A 16,140-nucleotide genomic window follows, 5' to 3' on the forward strand; every position below is an offset into this window, starting at 1 on the left:
GACATGGATTATATTCTTCATGTTATACAGCCTTTATTGTGATCCTTTTACAAATTATTCCAGCACCATCAACATAAACTCAGTGTCCCCTAAACAAAAGCTCCCCCTTTCCCCTCCCTCTCACTGCTGATAACCACCAGTAATCTGGCTTCTATCTACCGTCAAACCTGGGAGAGCCAGATCCTGTGTAAGGTGGAAACCTATCAGAGAAGGAAAACAAATACTTTCCACTAACAGAGAGTCAAAGAAAAGTGGTGAGATCGCACCCTATCAAAGCTGGAAAACGCGCTAGACCTGCGGACACAGGCCATCTCATTGAGTTCAGCTCTCCCAGGGGTCACTGTACTTGTTTTCGTATAAGTGGGATTGAACAGTGTCTGTCCTTTTGCAACTGACCTACTTCCCTCAGCAGGATGTTTTCAAGGTTCATCCATGCGGGGGCATGCATCAGGACTTCATTTCTCTTTAGGGCTGAGCAGTATTCCATTGTGTGTCTAGACCACATGCTGTCCATAGAGGACACATTTCAGAGGGATGATCAGATGCCACAGAGAGCTCTGTAAGACTGACATTTTTTTTTTTTTTTTAATTGTTTGGGTCTGTCATAATCTAGTGGTAGAAAGGTGAGATGGTAGCAAGATCTGAAGGGTTCAGGAGGCAGTGAGAGACGAGGAGATGGGGCAGGGGTGTAGAACTGGCACTTGGGGGAGTGAGGTTGTGAGAAGCAGGGGATTTGGAAAAGACTGCGCAGAGAGGCAGACTCAGAGACGGCGTCTTCACCAGAAGGGAGAGTGGCCCATCGGAGGGAGGAATCAGAGGGCCCTTGCTGGCACGAGAAATTCAGGAGCTCAACCAGCAGGGGCATGAGGGCTGGAGGTGCCACAGGACGCCACAGTCGCTCCAGCGCTTGAGCCAGCAAAGCACTATCGAGAAGCCAAGTGTGCTGAGCCCTGGACTAGGCCTGTCTCTTTGAATGATTTTATTTCTCTTGTGTTCCCTTTTCCCCAGGAAACATGGTAGAATGGTGCTTACCTCAAGATGTCGACCTCGAAGGGGTTGAGTTCAAATCCATGGCCAGTGGGTCTCATAAGATCCAGTCTGACTTCATGTGAGTACTTCTGGATGAAGTCTTCTCTGCACCATGCTCTCCCCTGCACCTTCCCCCAGGCTTCTGGCTGATGACATGTGTGTTGTGGCGTGGCTCTAACAAAACATGTGTGCTGGCGTGACTCTGACAACACACGTGCAGTGGTGTGTGCACACAGGCTTTTCCATCAAGAAGCCTTCTGCCAGGTTCTCAGTGGGTTTCACGACCCCTAAATGTTAAGAGCACAGATGTTCTCTCACCTTCTAAGAAAGGAAATGGCACTCACTAGAGGTTGGCTTTAATAGCTTTAATGGAAGGATGGAGTTTTGGCTCAGTCTGGGTTAACTTGAGACATTTTTGTGCTTAAACTTGAAATCTCCCTTTAGGTAATGCCAGTTTATGATTCTGTGTGGGGACATTGATTTTGGAGAGACAGATGAAAGAACTTAAAGGTAGTTTACTCTTATCAGCGGGCTGAAACCATGACTGCCACAAGGGGAGAAAAGGGGAAGGAAATGACCTGGCATTGACCACGTGTCCTCCTGAGAGGAGCAGAGACTCAGAACATGGGGGGAAATGCACACAGCTTATGTAATAAAAGAGTCTAGATTGGATGGGCCTAAAGATAAGCCTTTATTCTTGTTCTCTATCCAAGTCACTAGCCCTGGTGCAGGAGAGAAGGGATGGTCCACGGTCCAGGGCAGTTGAGCAGCAAGCCCTCAGGGACTAAGTCCTGGCCCCAGAGAGATGATCTTGGCACATCTGTGATCCTGGGCCTTGATTGTCTCATCAATGAGGTTGAATGGCTCAATGGCATCACTAGGGAGAAAATAATGGGGTATGGACTGCACCAAGTGACACTGGTGTCAGAGGGCATGACACCTAAATGACTGTCTATAAAACTTTTGTGCAGTATTGCAGCAGAAATTTATTATTTTTTATAAAAATATTCCGGTTGTTGTTGTTAGTTGCTGTTGAGTCAGTCTGGACTCACAGTGACGCTGGTACAACAGAACAAAACACTCCTGGGCCAGGGCCATCCTCACAATCACTACCAGGCTTGAACCCATCTTTGGAGCCACCATGTCAATCCAGCCCATTGAGGGTCTTCTCTTTTTGGACTGACCCTTTACTTTACCAAGCATGATATTCTCCTCCAGGGACTGGTCCCTTCTGACAACATGACCTAAGTATGAGAGACAAAGTCTGGCCATTTTCTAGGTGTATGGATATTATCCTATCACTGGCAGCATTGTACTTCAGGACAGATCTTGAAATGTTCTTTTTTGATCATGAACACAGTGCATTGGTCTTCAATTCGTCATTCCCAGCATGGTACAGCATCTGACTGTTAGACTCACAGTGGCCAGTACCAATCCATCTCAGCTCACTAATGCCTAGGATGTCAAGCTTTATGCGTTCCATTTCATTTTGGACAACGTCAAACTTTCCTAGAGTCATACTTCATACGTTCCATGTTCTGATTATTAATGGATATTCGCAGCTGTTTCTTCCTGTTTTAAGTCATGCCACATCAGCAAATGGAGGTCCTGAAAGCTTTACTCCATCCATGTCATTAAAGTCGACTCTACTTTGAGGAGGCAACTCTTCCCCAGTTGTATTTTAAATGTCTTCCAACCTGAGGGGCTCAGCTTCCAGTATCACAGCAACACGTAAGCCACCACAGTATGACACAAGTGGTGGAAGCATCCCTGTCGTTGGTTGTAACAACGAAAACATTTTCTGTGAGCCCAGTTTACCTGGATCAATATAACTAACCAAACCAAACCAAACTCACTGCAATCGAGTTGGATCTGACTCATAGTGACCCCTCCTTGGGTTTCTGAGATGGTATCACCACAGAAGTGGATTGCCCAATCTTCCTTCCGAGGAGTGGAGAGTGGGTTTGAACCGCCAACCTTCTGGTTAGCAGTCAAGTGCCTTAGGCACTACGCCACCAGGGCTCCTTCAACACAACTAGCAGGCTGAAACTCTATGCCAATTTACTTGCTGGACCGTCTAATGTGCTCTGGTCAGAGCTGTCATTGTTACCCAATCACAGCGAAGCTTCGAATCACAGGGTTTCGTCTGCATGCATTACAAGCACACACTTTGTTTTTGTTGCTGCTGGTGTTTTTATAGGAACTAATTTTGTTCAATTTTCTGGTGTTTCAGCTACAATGTTGTGGTAAGTTGTATTTGTGAGCCTGTATCCATACCGTTTTTGAGAATGAAGAAGTAATTAAAGGAAAAGGAGAAAAATTAAAAGCATGCTTCTGCTCAGTTACTAATAATGTTGTAATTCAATGCAGAAAGATTTTACAAAATAATTGTGTTGTTAGTATTCATATCATCTAAGAAATATTACATTTAAGCAGTTGACAACTATATTTATTGCATATTATTCTATGGTTAAAATCGATAATAAATATTAGTAAGGATTCAGTATGGTCTGGGACGAGAGGAGGTCCACAGGTAGGTGGGGATAGTGACAGCAACCCTAGTAACACCACTGGAGCGGCTTGGACTAAATGCCCCCTGAAGTTCCTAAGAAGTTGGCTTCAAGGCTGAGCTTTGTCATTTGGAGTCCTGGACCCAGTGAATTCACTGGGTCTGTGACTGCACCTCATAGACATTAACCACACTTCTCTCTCTGACTCTGAACCACACTGTTTCGGTCCCTTTCAGCTATTTCCGCAAGGGCCCCTTCTTTGGCCTGGCCTGCTTCGCCAACATGCCGGTGGAGAGCGAGCTGGAGCGCGGCGCCCGCATGAAGTCTGTGGGCATCCTGTCTCCCTCCTACACCCTGCTGTACCGCTACATGCATTTCCTGGAGAACCAAGTTCGGTATGTGGCTGGCGTTTACAGATGGCCACTGGCTATTTTGCTCACTATTTAACTATGTCACTTTCCTGGGCTTTTGGGATGTTCCTTTTTTTTTTTTTCACCACTGTCAACATAAGCATCTCTGAGGGGAAATGACTGTGGCATCCATAGAAACTGCTCTGGGCCACATTCCTAGAACTGGAGCCTTGGCCACAGGGTATCCTTAAGGTACCATTGGACAGGAATTGCAAGGTACCTTTCAGAGAGTGGGTGCCATTTTGTGTGCACCCCAGCAGTAAGTGGGAGCTCCTTAGTGTCCTCTTCCCAGACAATATTACCTGGTTGACAGCTGTTACCTTCACGACGGGCCATTTCAAGCCCTGAGTTAGGTCTCTTCTTTTCCCGCACTTGGAGTCCGGTCCCCCCATTTTCTCCTGGCACTCACTCACCATCCAGAGGATGCATGGATTGGGAGCCCATCTCCATGTGTAACTCCCCCTTCCCCTCCCCCTTCTCCTCTCCCCTGATCGCCAGCATTTTCTAAGGACTCACTGTTCTTGAGTCATTTTCTGTCTCTTTGTCTGGTCTGATCCTTCCCAGTGAAGAAGGAGTGGTGATTCATCATTGGCAGGACTTGGTAGGGAGTGCAGGGGGGTCACGGTGGCCATCAGCATGGTCACTGTCTCACTTTCCCATGGCTGCTGTAGCAAAATACCACAAGGTGGTGACTTATAAGAATAGAGACTCATTCTCTCACCCTTCCGGAAGCTGGAAGCCCAAATCCAGGCTGGCAGCTAGGCCGCGCTGTCTCCAAAGGCTCTAGGAGAAGACCTTCCTTGTCTTCCCGGCTTCTGGGGGCCCCAGGGATCCTTGGTTTGTAGTTGCTTCTCCACATGTCCTCCTTCCTCTGTCTGTCTGTCCCTTCTCTTTTATAAGGACCACACCTTATTCTAGCATGACCTCACATGAATCGCTAACATCTTCAAAGACCCTATTTCAAAAAATGGTCACTTTCACGGGTACAGGGTCAGGGCTTCAACATAAATGTTTGGGGAATGTAAGTCAGTCCCTAACAGTCACATATGCCTGGGTCCATCCACGAAAGGGCTGTGGGCTTAAGGAGAAGCCCTGTGTCTCTGGTCCTGCAGGGGAGTCTTGATGTGGATTCAGATCAGTAGCAGGTATTGAACTGGTTATTCTCTAGCTCTTACAATGTCACGTCTCTCGGAGAATCTCTGTAGATGATGTGTGTGGCATACAAGGCCGAGGGGTCATTTCTCGATCCATGCATCCTTTCCGGTGACAGCACCAGGAAAGTCTCCTTTCACATCACCTGTAAACCCCACTCACCTTCCAGGAGCCTCAGCCTCATTTCAATACTTCTCAGTTTATCTCGGCATTGTGGTCTGATGGTCAACTTGTGTTTACTGCAAAATATGCAGTCTGTTGAGGCCTTCATGCAACAGTTGTTTGTTGTTGTTCTTGTTGTTATGTGCTGTCGAGACGGACCCGACTCATAGCGACCCCTCCTTGGCTTTCCGAGGCAGTATCACTATGGAAGTAAATTGACCAACCTTCCTTCTGAGGAGTGGCTGGTGGGTTTGAACCACCAGCCTTCTGGTTAGCAGTCAAGTGCCTTAGGCACTATGCTACCAGAGCTCCTAACAGTTGTTTAACATTTATTATTATTATTAACCCAGGCTCTGTCCACATATATGTTCATACCGTACATTCCATTATTGCCTTGCTCTGGGCTCTCAGTCAGGCTGTACTGAAGGCCATCAAAGACAGGGTCCTGAGACTAGCTGTCTGTCCAAGAGGCTCTAACTTAGTAGTTTGATATTCTTTAGAAATCTTGGTTCAAGTATCAAGTTTGATGTAATCAAGCAGAAAAGACAACTGAGCCAAAAATAAATCTAGAAAATGAAAAAGAATTTTAAAAAATCACTCCTACATAAATTGCCCTTGACATGGCCCACTTAACAGAGGAAACATGGCATTGACAGCACAGTGAAATGACTCTCAGTTCTCTTTGGAGGAGAATGGATCTTGATGAGAACACCTGTGGACTTAATCTTCTGTGCTTGGTACTAACTACACTCAGGGTCTGAGACCTGCCCTGCTCTTGGGACTGTCAGACATAAGTTGACTGCCCAAGGCAAATCCATGAGCATCTGTAAGTGCAAGAGAAATGATGAACAAGCGATTCTCCCCCAAAATGGTCCCTTAGTACACGCTGCACAACAGCTTCCTTATGTGAGGCCTGGAGCATGCGTGTGTTGGTAGTTAGTTGCTGTCCAGCTGGCTCTGGCCCATATGACACCTCATATATAAAGAAAGAAATGTGGCCCGGTCCCGGCCACCTTCACGATCATGGCTACACTCAAGTCCATGGTTGAGGCCACTGTGTCCATCCACCTCACGGAGGGGCTTCCTCACTTTAGCTGACCCGCCCCTTCACCAGCCATGCTGTCCTTTTCTAGAGACTGGACTTTCCTGATGATGTGTCCAAGGGAGCAAGACCAAGCCTCGCCGTCCCCGCTTCTAAGGAGCATTCTCTTCGTGTTTTTCTAAGACTGACTTCTTTGTTGTTCCCCTGGCAGTCCCTGGTGGACTCAGCGTTCTCCGCCAGCTCCGCAATGTCCATGTGTCGACTCTTCTTCTCTCTTCCTTTTGCATTGTCCAGCTTTCTCATGCATATGAGATCACTGAAAAGACCACAGCTTGGGTCAGGCACACTTCAGTCACCAAAGGGACATCTCTGCTTTTTAGAACTTTGAAGAGGCCTTTTGCAGATTTGCTCAAGTGATACCTCATTTCATTTCCTGGCTGCTTCCACGAGTGCTGACTGTTGACTCTAGCAGAGTAAGATCCAGCACCCATCTGTCAGCCTGTCGCCCCGTGGTGGCTTGTGTGTTGCTCAGATGCTGGAATCTTGGCCGTCAGAATTTCAAATCCCAGCAGGCTCGCCCACGGCAGACAGGTCTCAGTGGGCCTTCCACACCAAGACAGACCAGGAAGAATAAGAGCATGGGAACCCTTCAATCAGCTGTCCCCCAGAGAACATAGTTTAGGGGTGATTTTTTTGAACAGAGTTGGTGTAGATCTTTTTCTTTTGAAGATGTAAATTTCCTGATGATCTTCTCAAGGCCTGTTCTGTGTATTCTCATTGAGCAACGGTTTTGAGGCTTGCTGTCATCAGCCTGGCCAGACGCTTCGGGCTAGACCGGAAAGAAGCAGCGAGCATTTCTGAGTGACTGTAGCATGCCAGAAACTGTATGGGCACGCTGTCTTTCTACTTAATTTACACCTCAACATAATATCAAGGTGCTTCTACTACCTACATGGTTGGAGGAAAACCAACCAATAAAGCGGGTTTTGGGGAGTTCTGCTTCTTGCCCACAGGGGAAGGGCAGCCCCAGCCTGGGCACTGAAGGCAGTGCCATGCTCTGGAACAGAGACACTGGAGAGTAGCTGGCTCCCAGCCGGACAGTGAGACCTTTGACCCTCAGCAGGGGCCTTGGGCCTTGGCATAAACCACCGAAGGCAGGTTGGGAGGTGGACAATTTGGGGTCACTGGTGATACTATCCCAGGGCCAGCCATGCTTGAGGACGTTGTCCCTTGCTCAGCAGAACTGTATTTGGAGCCCTTTCTCTGCAACCCAGTGGACATTGTAGGCTACCAAGAAAATAAAAATGGGCCATGAGGGTTTTGGTGCCTTTCGTTCTTCCATTAAACATGATGCCCTACAATACCCAGCACCACCGTGCTCAGCTCAGAGGTGGGCTCTCCATGGTTCAGATGGCCCAGGGTCTCTAGGCAGCTTTCTTGGCTACCACAGCCAACCCCCCGCCAGCATGGCAGAATGAGGTGGGGTGGGGAGAGGCGCTTGCAGGCCTTTTCCTTGTTATTTTGTGGTGGTGAAAATGCATATAACAAAACATTTTTTACATGTACAGTTCAGTAACGTTGATTACACTCCTCATGCTGTCCAGCCAACCCCCTTCCAGTTCCAGATTATGCCACCACCACTAGCAGAAGCTCAGCGCCCCCCAGCAACACCTCTCCCCTCCTCAGCCCCGGTAACCACACTGGTCTCCATACCTTGGCCTCTTTCATCTCAGGGGATCAGACGATATTTGTCCCCTTGTGTCTGATCTTCACTCAAGCGTCACGCTCAAGGTTCATCCGTGTGTATTGAGGCTTCGTTTCTCTCTCTGCCTGGATAACACTCCATCGTATGGATGGACCACATTGTGTTTATCCGTATCTGTGTGTCAATGGCACTTGGGTTGTTTCCACCTTTGGGCTATGGTGGATAATGGTGCAATGAACATTGGGTAAATGCATCCATTTGCATTCTGATGCTTTCTAGACCTTGAGTATTTGGTGCAGAAGGTACGCACCCTGGATTGCAAACATCCGGTAATATTCCTTATTACACATGGGGCGGGAGGGGTTGGGTATTGCTTCTCCTTAATCTTTTCTGACAATAGAGAGCAAACAGGCACAGCTGCCAGACAAGGGTGGCTTCCAGTGGGCTTTGTCGTGTCCATGTTGCTCCTTCCCCAGCGAACAGCCATTCTCTGGGAAGTGCATGTGATCCATGTGCCCCACGCAGGAACAATAGATGTTAGTCACAGTCTGTTAACTCCGTCTGCTTCCCATGAGAAGAGGACTGTGACATGGCGCCATGGGGGGTGTGAGGCCCACGTACAAGCTTTTCCTAAGGTCTTTCATTAGCACCAAGGGAGGCACCCCTGGAAACCTCAGAAGCGGGGCTGTGTTAGTTAGTGTACCAGGGCCTTTGGACTCAGTGCTATGACTAAAGGCAGGGCACATGTGGCCCCGCATGGCCAGTGCTGTTCTCACCGTCTGTGTGTATGCACATGTGTGTATGTGCATGTGTATGCATGTGGGCATATGTGCATGTCTATGTGTATGTGTACGTGTGTGCACACCTGTGTGTGCATGTCTATGCATGTATCTGAATGTTGTGTGGATGCATGTGTGCACAGCTGTGTAGTGTGCATGTGTGGGCATGTGTGCATATGTACGTGTCTGCATGTGTGTTTATGTGCATGTGTGTACATGTATGCACACCTGTGTGTGTATTGTGCAGGCACCAGCTGGAGACTCCAGGACATTACTCTCATCTGGCTGCATTCTACGAGGACAAGAAAGGGGGTCTCCATGCTGGTCCGGGGAGAGGTGGCTGCCTGCCACCCGTCTACTGGCTGCCCTCCATCCACCGGTACATGTACCCTGAGATGAAGGTGAGGCCAGGATGCTCTCGTGGCATACCCTGTGGCTGATACAAGAGTACTGATGACTTTTTAGTTAATGAGGAACGTATGTTCGGGCTCTGCCTTTAGCAGAGTAGGACATAACACAGGTATTGGGTTATTTTATGATATATGGCTGGTTACCTTAAATCATGTGCTTTCTAGGAACTTAGGCATCATAATGCCAAGCTATGTGTAGGGGGCTGGCTGACAGAGGCATGTCGGGGGAGGCAAGTCTGAGTCTATTGGTTGCTTCAGGCCATCTCAAGCTGGACATTTGAATGAAAGGCAAAGCATTTGATGAACAGGTATGGGATTCTGTTAATTCTGATACTCTTTAATATTAATAAGGAGCTCTGGTGGCACAGTGGGCAAGGCATTTGGCTGCTAACCCGAAGGTGAGCAGTTCAAACCCACCAGCTGCTCCATGGGAGGAAGATGAGGCAATCTACTTCAGCCTTGGAAACCCAATGGGGGTCACTATGAGTTGGGATCAACTTGATGGCAGTGGATTTGGTTTTGGGTTTTTATTGTGCACTTTTTCTGAAGTACTTGATCTTTGGTATGAGAATGGGTTTGTTCACATTTAAGAAAACACCTGGCCAAGTAGGAGATGTTGGCAGGTAGAGGTAAGTCAGGACAGGATGCACTTCCTCACCTTGTCCTGCCTATGCCCTCTCACAGGCCTCATCAGTGGTGCCCAGGCCTGCCCCATAGAGGAATTAGGATGAGGGAGAAACTGGGGGAGGCATCTTGGGAGAGGAGTTGATCCCTGAGTGTTTGGCAAAGTGGAAAGTGTGGGGTGCTGACTCTAGCCCAAGTGCCGCCCCACCATTCTAGATGTGGTGGGGGCCTGCTGAGTCCTCGAGGCTCAGGGTTGGATGGCCCCTACAGGCCCAGCTGTAAGTCCCTGCCTGTGGCCTCGAGCCTACTTTCTCTCTATGTCCCACCTGCATCACCATGACACTAGGCCTTGCAAAAAGCCACGTGGCACTGAGCTTGCCACCTTTCTATTCCGTCAGGGGCAGTGGTGGTGGCTGCATGTTAGGTCAATATGTTTACTCAGTACCGGCACACCTCACATCTGGCTCAGTTCCAGATCACCACAATAATTCAAAAGTCGCAGTAAGGCAAGTCAAAGTCCTGCTTTCCCAGTGTATGTAGAAGTTATGGCCACGCTGTGCTCTAGTCCACGAGGGGTGAGCAGCGTGATGGAGAAGTCTGAAATACCGTGAGAATGACCAGAATGAGGCACCAAGACCTGGGGAGCACAGGCTGCCGGAAACACGGTGCCGATGACTTCCTTGATGCAGGGTCAGCACAGACCTTCCATCTGGAAAACACGCAGAGTGTGTGGGGCGCAGCAAAGCGAAGCACACTCAGGGGGACGCTGTGTTCTGTGTGGTCTCCCTTGTGGTCCTGACAGTAACGTGAGGCAGGTGAGAGTCTCCCCATTCTACAGGTTAAGGAAAGTGAACCAGAAACATGAAGGGATGTTGCCAGGGCTGCTGTCTTAGTAAGTGGCAGTGCCAGGATGGGGCTCCACCCTTCCAGGGACCAGAGCTCCTGGGGGTCTTTGCTCCAAGGAAGCTGCACTTGGGTGAGGTTCCTCTGTGGGTGAGCGAGGGCAGGGTTGGCATGTGCCAGGTGGCTGAGCGGAGATCTGGGCAGCACTGTACCCGGAACCTGCAGACACACCTGTCCCACTCCCTGCAGACTCGGCAACTAAGCGGGGGCTGTTGATTGGGTCATCACGTTGTCCGCCCCGTGCTCAGTCGTGGATCTGAGTTGACCTTTTGATCGAGGTGTGCGGCCACAGCAGACACCTGACAGGTGCAAAGCTACACTCAAGCTTTGTCTCCTTGGCATCTGTAAAGCACTTGTGAGCCACCATCGAGTCACCTCCCCCCATGGCAACCCCGTGCACAACGGAACGAAACACTGCCCAGGCCTGTGCTGTCCCCGTGACTGAGCGGGGCTGCGCCGTGGTGGTCCACAGGTTCCCACTGGCTGACCGGGGAAGTGGGTCCTCAGGCCTTCCCTCCTCATCCATCTCAGTCTGGAAGCTCCACTGAAACCCACCAGCGTCACAGCAACATGCGAGCCCCCACTGACAGACGGCCGGGGGCTGCACACGGGGTGCACTGGCCGGGAACTGAACCCAGGCCTCCTGCGTGAAAGGCAAGGATTCTACCACAGAGCCACCAACGCCCTAGTACCAAGCCAAAAAGCAAACCCACTGCCGCTGAGTCAATTCCAACTCATAGCGACCCAGTTGGGTTCCCAAGGTGGTATATCTTTATGGAAGTAGATCGCCCCATCTTCTTTCTGCTGAGCAAATGGTGGGTTTGCACCGCCAGCCTTCTGGTTAGCAGTCAAATGCCTTAGGCACTGCACCACCAGAGCTCCTTGTAAAGTACCCAGTGACCCCTAAATGCACACGTCAGCATACCCGGAGAGCTGTTGTATTCATTTATGCCCAGCTAACGGATAAGCCTTTTAAAGGGAAAAATACCATCTTCTGTGGCAGTAACCTCCCTTACTGCATCTGGTTGAGCCTGGAGTGTCTGTGGGGAGAGAGTTTGCTGTTGCTGCCTGTTGGGTTTCTGGCTGCTGGTTCCTCCCTCCTTGCCCACCTCCCGTCCTCTTTTCCAGATCACGCACCCAGCTGGCTGCATGTCCCAGTTCATCAAGTTCTTCGGAGAGCGGATCCTCACCCTCTGGAAGTTTGCCTTACTACGCAAGCGCATCCTGATATTCTCGCCCCCGCCTGTGGGCGTCGTGTGCTATCGAGGTAACCGGAAGCTGGCCAGGGGCTCTGTTGGGCTTCCCGGAGCGGGCACTGCAGGTCTTCCCGCTGTTGGCCAAGCTCGGAAGTTGCAGTCATTAGACGTCCTTGGGTTCGGATTTCAGAGTGTGGGCTCTGGTGGTGCTGTAGGAGATGGGTCAGGTGACAGCTCAGTGGTCTGGTGACAGATAAAGGACTTAAAGCAGACCATGGAGCCCAGATGCACCAAAGAGATAAAAATAAACCAAACCCACTGCAACCGAGTCAATTCCGACCCACAGCGCCACTAGAAGATAGAGTGGAACTGCCCCACAGGGTTTCCTAGGCTGTAAATCTTTGTAGGAGCAAAGCCCAAACCACACCCACTGCCCCGGATTCAATTCCGAACCACAGCACCCCTAGAGGACAGAGTGGAACTGCCCACAGGGTCTCCAAGGCTGTCAATCTTCACAGAAGCAAAGCCCAAACCACACCCACTGCTGTGGAGTCCATTCTGACCCACAGCGCCCCTAGAGGACAGAGTGGAACTGCCCACAGGGTCTCCAAGGCTGTCAATCTTCACGGAAGCAAAGCCCAAACTACACCCACTGCCATGGAGTCCATTCCGACTCTCATCTCCCCTAGAGGACAGAGTAGAACTGCCCTGTAGGGTCTCCAAGGTTGTCAGTCTTCACAGAAGCAAACCCCAAACCACACCCACTGCCGTGGACTCCATTCTGACAGCACCCCTAGAGGACAGAGTGGGACTGCCCCACAGGGTTCCCAAGGCTGTCAATCTTTACAGAAGCACCTCATCTTTCTCCTGTGGAGGAGCTAGTGGGTTCAAACCACTGACCTTTTGGTTAGCAGCCCAATGCTTTAACCTCCGTAGCACCAGAGCACATTTTATAAAGGCTAGAAGCAAGTGTGGGAGGACAGACTGTATGCAATGAAGGCTCTTCTGCTTCTGAAGCCTCTAAACCAATAATACTGTTGCCACGGAGTCAATTCCAACTGATTGTGAGCCTGTAGACTTAAGAGACAGACTTGAGGAAACCTGGTGTCTGATGGACTGTGAGGTTCAGAAATGTGAGGTTATAAAGGAGGAAGAGTCTGAATGACAAGATGGGGGGCTGCCAGAGAAGGGGCCCAAGAAGCGATAGGTGGGGGTTCACTTGGGATGTGAGGAGGGCGTGCCCCATGAGCTTCCTAGGACAATGTCCACAAGGCACCTACATGCTTGGGTCTGGACCTTTGGGCTGAGGTGTAAGATTCCAGGCTGTCCCATAGATGGCAGTGATGGCTGTGGGGCTGGAGAACACCGTGGCGGGACTGAGTGAGCAGGGGCGTGCTGGTGAGGTAGGACGGGGGAGAGCCGGAAGATGCTGGGGTACAGAAGCCAAGCAGGGTGGGCATTTGGAGAAGCAGGAGGTCAACAGTGTCAGCTGTGAAGCCAGGCCTAATGAGACAGGCCAAACACTGTCTCCTAGACTCAGCAAGCACACTGTGGGTGACCTTGGAGACAGCTCCAAATGCAACGCACTGCCATCAAGTCAGATCTGACTCCTAGGGACCCCTCCCTGGGTTTCCGAGGCGGTGTCACTACGGAAGTAGATTGCCCAACCTTCCTTCTGAGGAGTGGCTGGTGGGTTTGAACCGCCAGCCTTCTGGTTACCAGTCAAATGCCTTAGGCACTATGCCACCAGCGCTCCTAAGCCCCTTTCGCCTCAGAGTACAGGACATCTGGTCACTCAAGTGCCGGGGGGCTGAACACACACAGAAGGCACTGGCCCTGGGTTGCGAGAGCGGGAGGTGGGTGCAGGGCTGAGGCCCCCGCTTCTCCGTGTCCACAGTGTACTGCTGCTGCTGCCTGGCCAATGTCTCGCTGCCCGGCATCGGGGGGGCCATCCCCGAATCCAAGCCTTTCTTCTACGTGAGCGTGGCCGACATCGACAGCCTGGAGGTGGAGGTCTCCTACGTGGCCTGTGAGGAGCCGCCCCTCCGCCGCACTGCCACGGCCTCACCCCAGGACCTGCTTCCCGCCCAGACCTGGCTCCCTTGTCCGCTGGGGCTGGGCCAGCACCCTCCCTTGTCCCCTGGGTCAAGCTGTGGTCTTCCTTGTCCCCCGGGTCAGCCGGCGCCCTCCCTGTACCCTGGGCTGGGCCAGTACCCTCCCTGGCCCCCAGGGTCTGGCCGGCGCCCTCCTTGTCCCCCTGGGTTCAGCCGGCACCTTCCCCATCCCCCGGGTCGGCTGGCGCCCGCCCTGACCTCCACACTGACCTTGGCTTTCCCAGGCACCACTGAGAAGATCTTCGAGGAGAAGCATGAGCTGTATGATGTCTACGTGGACAACCAGAACGTGAAGACGCACCACGACCGCCTGCAGCCCCTGCTGAAGATCAACAGTGCCGACCGGGAGAAGTACCGGCGGCTTACGGAGCAGAGGTGAGCACGGGGCGAGCCTGCTGTCCACGAGGTGCTGGGCCGTGGGCGCGGGGGCCACCTGGGCGGAGGAGCGGGTGCCTGCATATGGGGGCCACGGGATGCATGGGCAATGGGCCAGGGAACGTGAGGCCCTGTGAGGAAGGGCGGTGACCTGCCCAGATGCTCGATGAGTCGGGCACGTGACGGGTGTGCCCTGGAGCCTCGCTCATGCCTCTGCTCACACGATCCCCCAAAGTGGCTTCTCCTGTGAATGACAGGGTAGCCCCATCCCCATCCCCATCCCGTAGACAAGGAGGGAAGATCGTCACATGCCTGAGGTAACTCAGGGCAGAAGTGGCCCTGGCCCCCGGGTTTGCTTCCTGGCCCCTCCTTTCCCGGCCTTTGGAGGTTGTGGGGACAGCTGCTGTCTCCTGGCCGGTGGCCTGGTGGGGCTGGGGTCCTATCGCTGTTGAGTCTGACCGGCCCCTCCACAGGCAGATGCTGCTGTACTCCCAGGAGGTGGAGGGGGACTACAACCCGTGTGAAGAGGACCTCTTCGTGCTGTGAGTCTGCGGGCTGTGGGCCTGCACTGCCTTGACACCCCCGAGCACAGTCCAGGGGCCCTTGACGGCTGCCAAGGGCTGGCTCTGCAGTCCCTCTGACACTGAGATGCCGCTGTGGGAATGGGGGGGGGGGCACTGCCAGGAGCAGTTAGACGGTATCTGGGTGCCTGGGGGAAGTTAGGAGGCAGCCCAGGGCCGCGAGGCATTGTGGGACAGCCCGGCACTGAGGAGTTGGGGGACTTCTGGCACTGGGAGGAGATGGGGGACGTCCAGGTACTGGGAGGAGTTAGTGGGTGTCCCAGCACCAGCTTTCTTCTTAAAATATTTTTTAAACGATTTCAAGTGCCCTGAACAGAGCAGCCGTCTTGGTCCCGTAAGGATCTGGGGACGAGTGCTTTGTCCTGTCTTCCCGCCCCTTCCCGGCCCCTTCTTGCCGATGCAGGTTTTTCCTCGAGCAGAACAACCGGATATTCCAGACACTGCTGGAGGTGTCTGCAAGTCAAGACAAGACGCTGACAGCAGAGCATGCCCGGGGCATGGGCCTCGACCCTCAGGGGGACCGGGGCTTCCTCCTGGACCTGCTCGAGGCCTACGGCATTGACGTCATGCTGGTCATTGACAACCCCTGCTGCCCGTAGGCAGGGTGAGTGAGGACCGGCAGAGCAGCCTGGGGTTCAGCTGGGCCCCAGGGGCCTCATTTTCTAAGTTGATACAAAGGAATACTGTTTATATTTCCAACAAATGTACTTTTGGCAACTTCCTTTCTTCCCTCCTTCTCTGGTGGCAAGACAAGGTTATCTTGGCTTCCTGTCCTGTTTTGGAGGACACTGGAATCTACCACTTTCTCCCAAGAGCCAGGGTGCTCTGGGCCTGGTTGGTCTTAGGAGTAAGACTGGTCTCTCTCTCCTCTTGGTGAGGACCTTGGGAGTCACGGTGAAGGCCACGCATCTGTAGGAGGGCAGTCAGCCCTGGAGACATTGGGACGGATGGTCAGGAAGTCTGTGTCATCTCTGTCTCCTGAAGTGCTGAAGAATGAGACACATGGCCTTAGATGGACCTCTGCCCAAAGGCCGAGGTAGACCAGATGACCGCTTGAGGTCCTTCCCAGAACTGTGAGTCTACAGCCTTGGGGTCATGTTGCTTTCCTGCTTGTTGTTGTTGTTATGTGTCGTCGAGTCAGACCCGAC

At 51.8% G+C, this 16,140-nt stretch overlaps 1 protein-coding gene across 1 annotated transcript in view; it reads left to right on the plus strand.

The window, feature by feature from the left end:
- DENND11 (DENN domain containing 11) overlaps positions 1–15,591 on the plus strand; it is a 44,234-nt gene extending 28,643 nt beyond the window's left edge. The window contains exons 3-10 of the mRNA XM_007952780.1: positions 1,009–1,108; positions 3,776–3,934; positions 9,037–9,190; positions 11,855–11,993; positions 13,820–13,951; positions 14,261–14,411; positions 14,885–14,953; positions 15,396–15,591. Coding sequence (XP_007950971.1) covers positions 1,009–1,108; positions 3,776–3,934; positions 9,037–9,190; positions 11,855–11,993; positions 13,820–13,951; positions 14,261–14,411; positions 14,885–14,953; positions 15,396–15,591 — 1,100 coding nt within the window. The remainder of the gene's footprint in view (positions 1–1,008; positions 1,109–3,775; positions 3,935–9,036; positions 9,191–11,854; positions 11,994–13,819; positions 13,952–14,260; positions 14,412–14,884; positions 14,954–15,395) is intronic.
- Positions 15,592–16,140: the final 549 nt, after the last annotated feature.

The sequence above is a fragment of the Orycteropus afer genome, unplaced genomic scaffold (genome assembly GCF_000298275.1).
Source record: "Orycteropus afer afer isolate SDZICR_OR568_19922 unplaced genomic scaffold, OryAfe1.0 scaffold00358, whole genome shotgun sequence".
In the NCBI taxonomy this organism is placed as follows: domain Eukaryota; kingdom Metazoa; phylum Chordata; class Mammalia; order Tubulidentata; family Orycteropodidae; genus Orycteropus; species Orycteropus afer.